Source organism: Alligator sinensis, unplaced genomic scaffold (genome assembly GCF_000455745.1).
Source record: "Alligator sinensis unplaced genomic scaffold, ASM45574v1 scaffold660_1, whole genome shotgun sequence".
Classification (NCBI taxonomy): domain Eukaryota; kingdom Metazoa; phylum Chordata; order Crocodylia; family Alligatoridae; genus Alligator; species Alligator sinensis.
Window position 1 is genome coordinate 649,218 of NW_005842237.1, and position 9,059 is coordinate 658,276.

Genomic DNA, 9,059 nt, shown 5'->3' on the forward strand with positions numbered 1-9,059 from the left:
GGGGGGGGGGGGGGAACGGGACGCTGTCTGCCACACACTCAGTGGCAGACCAGAAGTACTTCCAATCCACTTCCAGGTCTGCCACCGAGCATGTGGGGGGTCCCCCCACACTCCTGTGGGACGCTCCATCTGCCCCACCATCTCAGCGTTCATGAGCAGTGCCTGGTACCTCATAGTATGTAGATAAACATATAAAGCTGGGTCTATCACTGAATCACTGATTCTCCAAATCAGAATCATATCTTCAGATTTGGATTCGGCCGAATCAAATTGAGACAGTGATCTGAATCAGTTAATCAAATCACTGTCCCCCAAATTGGGCCGAATCCAAATCCAAATTGAATATGGCCCGCTTTTTACACCCCTATAGCATATCCTTGTATTTCATTTTCATATTGGTGATCTAAAGTAAAGAAAGATATTCTTGTGGCTCTCTTGCTTAAGACAGGATGGGAAAAAACTTACTGATGCCAATCATCAAAAATAACTTACTTTTTATGTAATGTTAAATAGAAGTTCAAATACATTTGAGTAACAACAATGTAAAAACCAGCTACTTACATTTAGATGAAGTTGATTAGCCCACTGACCAATCACTTTGTATTCTGCACTTTTGTTGATGATTTGATATTGAAAAATATCATAGCGCCCAGGAGCATCTCCATTTTCATTGAAAATAACAGGTGTTCCAGCACTCCCTATAAACAAAGTTGTAAAACAATTGAAATACAGTCCATGCGCAAATAGTCTTGTACAGCTATCTGGGGGGGTTTCTTATGTGTTTTTTTTTTTTTACGAGACAATGTGTTTTAATCACACCGAGCAAGGTTTTTTATGGAATGCTGTCATATTATAATAAATCTAACAACTTTAAAAGACAACAGATGATAGTATTGGAATCATAGAGTAAACTGTCTATTTTACCAACTAACCAAGCCAAATTACAAAAACAAATGATCAGCAAAGTTTTCTTTGCTGCTTTAATATTAGGGAACTATGATATAAACCATGACTCTGCTAAAATCAATGGAAAAAATGCCAAGGAGTCAAGGTTTCCTTTGAGGAGTCAAGATTTCACTTAAGTTCTTTAATACAATGCAGTGCAGTACATACCAGAATCTCTCTGAATCTGCTTGGCTGAGAACCCCTTCTCATGGGAGAGTACTCATCTTAGCATAGCCATAAACTTCACTTCCTAGCAAATGAGATACTCTGAGAATGGCAAAGGCTTTTGGCTGGCATGTTGCTGAGTTCTGGTGGTTCTCAGCTGGCAGAAAGTCCCTTTGGAACCCTTGCCATGTAGCATAGGTTAATGAAACCTTTATGAAGTCAATGGAATTAAATCAGTATAAATCAGGCCCAGAGGTATTTTGGTGGTCATGATGGGCAAGAAAGATATACTGTAGTGATGGAAAATGTCCAGTACCTCCACTGTGTAAAAGAATGCAAAACCAAACACAGTATAGGTGTGGGGAGGGAAAGCCATTAGGGATGCAGTGCCTATGAATGTAGGTAACTACATTTGTAGGATATATATGTTAAAAGGCTGATGGGCCCAGGGTGAATAATGTTGTAGCTTGATACCTAAATTCGAGGAGGAAATCAGAGGTGCTCCAAATGCAGAACTGCATTTTGGTGGACACTGATATGGACTGTACTGGCTTTGTTTTGTGAAAATCTCACAACAGTACTGTAAGTTCATACTGGAGATCTCCAAAAATCAGTTCAAATTGCACAAATTTGTTCTTATTTCACTAATTTCAAGATCACATTATGATAATTTATCAGCAGGCTTCTAACAAAGTCTTTGAAGAGCAACAAGAAAACTAGGGCTTTCTGTATTTTAAATTCTGTGTGGTTATACTGCAATGAATTATACTGCACAATCTGTCACCACCTTTACCACATTTCTAATACACTCCAGCTGCCTCATAGTATATGGTCTAGAAAATTATGGTCTAGGAATGTGAGATCTGTTTTGCATAAACTAAAAAAAAAGTTGTGAATCTTTACTGATCTTTCAAACTACATTTCTGCAGAAGTTCAAATACATTCATAGTGTGAGAAATTTAATCCAGCAATCGTACGGTTAACTATACTGTAATAGCAATCAGGGGAGCATGCACAATTTTAACCATCTCAGAAGCTTCTAAAAGAAAATGACCTTTTAGCCATGAGAGCATGTGCAGTAAAGTTGGTGGTAAATCCTGAGGTAAATGCAATCTGTCACTTTGACTGACAGCAAGATTGTAACCAATTTATATGAGTGACAAGTGGCAAAGCTGATCTGATTGGATGACACTGAGTGGCATGATGTGAAGTATGAGGAACTATAAAAGGAGCATGTGGTGAGAGACTTGCGTGTGGCGAGGAACTTGTGATTTGATTTGTGATGTGAGAATAGGCAGAGACATTTGGTATTTTTGGGGGGAGGGGGGATAAGCTCCATTTTTGTGGCCTTCTGCTGTTCTCATTCCTGTCCTTGTCTGTTCATGGAGATCTGGGGATATCTGTGTAATTGTAAGGCTTGTGTCTGAGTGTCTTGTGAGACCAGTTGTTGTGCTACTCCAGGACCAAGTGTGCACTTGTGAAAAAGCCTTACTTTGTTTGCGTCTCTCCAAGGTACAGAAGGAGAAGAGCAGAGCCTTGGCCTGTTGGTTAGTGTGTAGCTATGGAAACCTAGCTGGTGATGAGTGGCCTGTAAAGTTGTTGAGCCCATAGGGACCAACCATAGTGCTAGTAAATCATGTAAGTGATTGTCAGCTTTACAGAAGCAGTTATATCCCTCGTGTATATATATGTTAGCAGCTTTTATTATTATAACAATTGATGCTATTAATAAACGTTACATTATTTTTGCACTTGATATCATTGGCTAACACACTAATATTCCACAGAACCAAGCTGGGTCCCGAGCCAGTGGTGCCATTTGGCGCTATTGGTCAGCTTGGGTTAACCTTTAACCCTGCCTATCCCACTTTCCAAGTCCAGTGAGGGTGGGTTATAGATTCCTACAAAATCCTCCTGCAGCACATTTATTAATTCATTTTTTATTTTGTTCATTTGGTAATTGCTTTCTTTACCTGTTCTGGTACCAAAATACAAGTGGAAAGTCTGTATTTCCATAATGAATGGAACCCCCTAAGAAAACTTCCATTTGTAAGATCTTTAGGCCTATTTTAAAGCTACCTTCCCACTTTTATAGCTGCAAAGGTTGGGGAGGACTTTCCCCTGTGATTTGCACAGTCCACAAAATTGCAGCCCAGCATCACATCATAGTGAGACTGCTACCAAGCTGCTTTCTCTTTAGAAGAACCAAAAGATGATAGGACAAAAACTCAACAAACGATGATGGAAAAATAATTTACATAGGTATATCAGGTGTTCTATCACATGCCAACAAGAAAAGATTTGGGCTCCCTTCATAAGGTGTAAGAAACTTGACTGCTGGGTTTCCATGACAAAAGTTCCAAAGGACAAAGATATACGCGCATCTGGACTGACCTCCTGAGTTTTGCCCATCCCTAATGAATCTGTTAACTGTCAGTTTCCAGACAGCCTTATAATGTCACTCCTGTGAATGGCTATGGATCCCTTAAAGGTTCTCTGGCTCCATAGCAACTTTGAGCAGTTATCTGCTGCATATATATGCCTTCAAAGCATTGCATACACATTGGAAATCCTGCCCCAAAATACAGTACTTCCCCCAATCTGATGAAAAGAAGGATCTTCTGTAGCTCTGAGTGGAACGCTGCTGAGCAGTTCTGATTCCATCCAATTGAAGGCAATGCATATTATCCAGGTAAATCCAATACAAAAGGAGATACTACATTTTATGAAGCCTAAAGAATCATCTTCTATCATATGTATAAAAAAATAATGTAGAACTAAACATTCTCCCATTCCTCTTGTTTTCTTCCTACGGTATTAAAGACTCTTCTTGATAAACTAGCACAGGGGTTTTCAAACTTTTTGAATCATTGCAGCCCCCTGGCAGCCAGATGCAGAGCAGTGTACCCCCAGCTGGAAGAGGGGAGGGAAGGGGAGAGGTCACAGCCAGACCCAGAGCGGTGGCAGCCACCATGTGTGAGTTTCCCCTATCCCCTACGTTCCGGTGTGTGGGCAGCACCTGCACAGCAGTGTGGGGATAGTGCATGGCAGCGCTCCATCCCCGCCCGCGTGTACCCCCTAGGACCTTCCCATGTACCCCCAGGGGTATGTGTACCCCCAGTTAACGTCCCCTGAACTAGCATATTAGCTAAGTACTGAAGTAATTAACTTATGACCAATTTTTGAGTTCTTGAAAACTCAGCTCAGTTTAAACAGTTTATGCAAGTCTGAACTGTTATTTTTAAATATAAATAAATAAAATGCATGCATGGGTTTAATATATGGAACAGGTGAAAATGGAGGTAAAGATAAAAAAGTGTTTATTTTAAATGCAATACACTACTGGCAAGGAAGAGTTTTACAGTAAATAATGCTTTAGGATGGAATATTTAGATATTAAATGTCCAGATCCACCTTAGAAGGCATTTTGGCATATAAATCTACCACTGAGGTACCATTGACACTGAAAACTGCTTTTCAGCAGCTGGCTAATCCCATTGTTAACTGAGCTTCTTCCAACAGGCATATGCACAGCTGCATTAGCACTGACACCACCCCACATCTCATAAACTGCTTGGAGGCCTAGTTCAAGCTCAAGGCATGAAATCCTTAAGAATCAGATTTTCACACTAGGCATTCTCCACTTGTCTTGCCCATGGGGCCCAATTAGGTATATGTACTCTGAGTACAGTACGAGCAGAGGACAGTCAGGACTGGCATGGGTGTCCCAGGCCATGCCTACTTGTTAAACTTCTCATGCATAGAAGTAATTCCTTTAGTAGGGCCATCCTGTTTCTGTAGAAGCAGTGTAGCCAGGGTTTCATGAAATACTGCAGGGTAGCTATTTTAGTATGGGGGTGGGCTAACTGGCACTGTCGTTCAGCAGTGCTAATTAGCTTATCTGACATGCTGCTTTCATGCTCGGAAGTAGCCTGTATGAGGTAGTGTAATATGCTTGAGAGAGACACCCAAGACATGGTAAGATTACTTTGTAAACATGGACACAGTGGTTAGGATTCACCTGGGATGTTGAATAGCAGAGTTCATACCTCTGTGCCACCTTATATTAAGCACAGAATTGAATCTGTCAGACATATTCTTGGTGAATTTCCTAACTGCCATGCTATTGGTAGATAGCAGATGGTGGATCCCTGTCAATATTTCCTTTTGGGGTTCATAGAATCACAGAAAATTAGGGTTGGAAGGGACCTCAGGCGGTCATCACCGAAGGCTGAAAACCCCTGTGCTAGTCCAACCCCATGCTCAAAGCAGGACTATCCCCAACTATATTATCCCAGCCAAAGTTTTGTTTATCCAGCTCTTAAAAACCTCCAAGCACGGAGATTCCACAACCTCTCTGGGTAGCCTGTTCCAGTACTTTACTACCCTCCTAGTCAGAAAGCTTTTCCTAATATTAAACCTAAACTTCCCTTGCTGTAATTTAAGACCATTGCTCCTTGTTCTGTCATCTGCCACCACTGAGAATAGCCTAGCTCCAGCCTCTTTTGAATCACCCTTCAAGTATTTGAAGGCTGTTATTAAATCCCCTTTCAGTCTTCTCTACTTCAGACTAAATAAACCCAGTCACATACTCCAGCCCCTAACCATTTTCCTTGCCCTTCACAGGACTCCAATTTGTCCACATCCCTTCTGTAGTAGGGGGTCCAAAACTGGACACACTACTCCAGGCGTGGCCTTACCAGTGCCAATTACAGGGGAATAGTCACTTCCTTTGATCTGTTGGCAATGCCCCACTAATGCAACCCAGTATGCCATCAGATGTCTTCGCAACAGGGGCACGCTGTTGGCTCATATTCAGTTTACTGTCCACTGTAACCCCCAGGTCCTTTTCTGCAGCACTACTGCTTAGCCAGTCAGTCCACAATCTGTACCTTTGCATGGGAGAGTTCCATCTTAAGTGCAGGACTTTGAACCTCATAACATTTCTTTTGGTCCAATCCTCTAATTTCTCTAGGTCTCTCTGTATCTAAGCTCTACCCTCCAGCATATCTACTACTCCCTGCAGTTTGGTATCATCTGCCAACTTGCTGCAGGTACACTCCATCCCATTTTCCAGATCTTTGTTCTACTTTGGATAAACAGTTAAATATTTGTTGGACTTGGACTCAAGTTACATATGACTGCTGTAACCACTGGGCTACAAAGTCAGGCTCTGGCTTTTATGACCCAATTTTAAAAAAAATTATTTATATAAATGAAGCAACTCTAACAGGAAAGATAGATAGATCCATTCCTGAATATCCAATAGTATGTTTGGTTAGGAAATTCAGGTGGGATATGTAAGTTCCGATCTTTATTATAGATTAGAAAGGGCTGATTTGAATCAAGGTCTCCCATATTCCAGGACTGTTCTACCCATTATAGTATTGATTAGTCTAAGACATCTGTCTGATTATGTCTCTCTCCAGTTTCTTAAAACAAGAAAACCAAGCTAAGGGTCAGCTCCAGCAGAGAGTTTATGGCTGAGGATCCTAAAGAAAAGGAAGGAGTGTATTCAGCTAGGTGAACGTCTTAGGTACCTACCTAAGCCCCTTCCCCTTTCCTCTGCATTTTGTTCCTGGCCAAATTAAGTGTCTCTCTGCTCACCTAATCTCCTAGGATGCCTTTCTAAGGTTTGTCCCCTTCTTGGTGCATTATCTGGGAAGTCTGAACAGCAATTAGATGTTGCAACACCTATGTACTTTTGAGGATCTACTCTAGTTTAATAAACATGTAACAGGCAGATCGACAAATACAATAGTGTTACATTAATTAACTGTATATAAAGTTTAAATATACATTGGGAATACATCATCAGTTAATAGTAATAATTTTTACAAGAGTTAAGAAATGGTATATGTTTGTAGAAGGAGGAGAGCAGATAAAACAACATATGCTCACATAAAGATAATGGCTGACTCTGATAGACAGGCTTGTATTTATTGAGTTGGTTTCCGTGCCGTCCTCCAAAAAGCTCAGAGCAGCTTAAAATAAAAGCAAGTCATAAAAACACATTAAATAAATGATAAATCATTCTCCCAGACAATACCCCAAATCTTATCCCACCTTCAAAAAGCCTACCCAAATAGGAAGGTCTTATACCACTGTCAAAAAAGATCCAAAAATATTGCAGGGGTCAACCTTTTTAAAATTTAATTGGCTTGTTTTAGAGAGAAAAGCTGCTAAATGCTATCAACAGTCCTCGGTTTCCTTACAGGAGCACTTTTAATGACTAATTTACTGCTTTGGGGGTTTGATGCAAATGCTAAAAATGACTGTGATGATAAATTGTGTCAGTGTCACTTACAGATAATTCTAACCTTCCTGTAGCAGATTTAGCACGGTGCTTCCCCTGCTAGTTTATCAGACTTCAATCCCTTCCTACACTCGTGACAATGAAGTGACAAGCTGTGGGGGGTTTTTAGGTGTTTATACAGAAAGATTTCTTCATTTAAGCACAGATACAGTATTAACTGACCTAAACAGAAAATTGCAGGGAGCATTATGGCTTAAAACAAAAATTCTCTTCACATTAAGCCATTTTGGAATCCTGCTGTGGTTTATAGGATCATCTTTCATTATCATTAATTTATATAATCTGTCTTGAGTGCTAAGGTTTTTTTTATAGTTTTGCTTTTAAATTAACTGTTGAAAACAACAAAGAAAATGTCTAATGTACATGAATTAAAATGGGATTGGTGAAGGAGAAAAGGAAGAGCTCTTGTTTGAACTTACAGCACTTAGAATTCCCCAAAGAGCAGGGTGTATCTTAAAAATTAAAGAGGAGCCATTTGTCACTGTTATGCATTTCAATGAGACAGATGAAATAGAAGGTTTAAATGAAATCAACACAAAGAGAGGATTTGTTAAAACATTTAATACTTGGTTAAGGGATAGAAACACCAAAGAATTATCAACAATTAAGCAGAACTAAAGGAGTCTAATTTGTGAATGTTAGGCTGGCAGAAAGAAGTACCATGAACACTGTTTCCAGTTATGTAAGACTTAGTAATAAATTAAGCTATTATCTATTCTATCCCCATACAGTAGATCATTTTCAAACAATGAACAATACGGTTTCTAAAATAGCAAACAATTATTGTCTTACATCTAATAAAAATCTGCATTTAAAAAGAAAGCATCTCTCATAGCATTATTTCTCTATAATTATTGATTTTGAGCCAAAGACACTGAAAGATCCTCTTATATGGTGAGCCAAATCCTGGTCATTCTTATCTGACTACATGAAATTGGGTCACAGGTAATTAGGAAGGTGCAAAAAGTATATAATATACTGACTGGATCTTTACATACCTGTTTGCATGTTCCCCAGGGGCTGACTCAGAGAAGATAGAGACTCTGTACTACAGCAAACTAGAAGTGATTTCCTTTACGTACCTGGTGAAATGCTGTGTTTTAGGACACACAGAAACAAGGGCTAGGGACAGACATTCAAAAAGCCTGAGCCTGAATTGATTCAATCTTTGCAGGTTAGTCTAACCGCACAGACATAGATTTGATAGATTTTATAGACATTAGGGCTGGAAGGGACTTCATAAGATCATCGGATCCAGCCCCCTTCCCAAAGGTCAGGAAGTCAGTTAGCGTCAAAGGATCCCAGAAATATAAGCATCCAAATGTTTCTTAAAAGTGTCCAGAGTAGGTGCTTGCACCATCTCTGGGGGGAGTCTATTCCAGGCTGTGGGGGCTCAGACAAAAAAGAAATTTTTCCATAACTCCAGCCTAAAACAGTCTTGCAGGAGTTTGTGACCATTGGACCTTGTCATCCCTTGGGGTGCTCTGGTGAACAGGCATTCCCCCAGACCCTGATGCACACCCTTTATGTAATTATAGGCTGCCACCAAGACAGCCGTGAACCTGTGCTTCTCCAGGCTGAAGAGTCCCATGGCTCGTAGCCTCTCTTCCTAAAGGCTGGTCTCCTTTCCCTT

The 9,059-nt window shown here is 40.3% G+C and overlaps 1 protein-coding gene across 7 annotated transcripts in view; it reads right to left on the bottom strand.

Annotated features, from left to right (window-relative positions):
* GRM8 (glutamate metabotropic receptor 8) overlaps positions 1 to 9,059 on the bottom strand; it is a 582,624-nt gene that overhangs the window by 106,891 nt on the left and 466,674 nt on the right. For all 7 annotated transcript variants that reach the window (XM_006027360.2, XM_006027361.2, XM_025208558.1 and 4 more), the window contains one exon: positions 562 to 698. In XM_006027360.2, the coding sequence (XP_006027422.1) occupies positions 562 to 698 (137 nt within the window). The remainder of the gene's footprint in view (positions 1 to 561; positions 699 to 9,059) is intronic.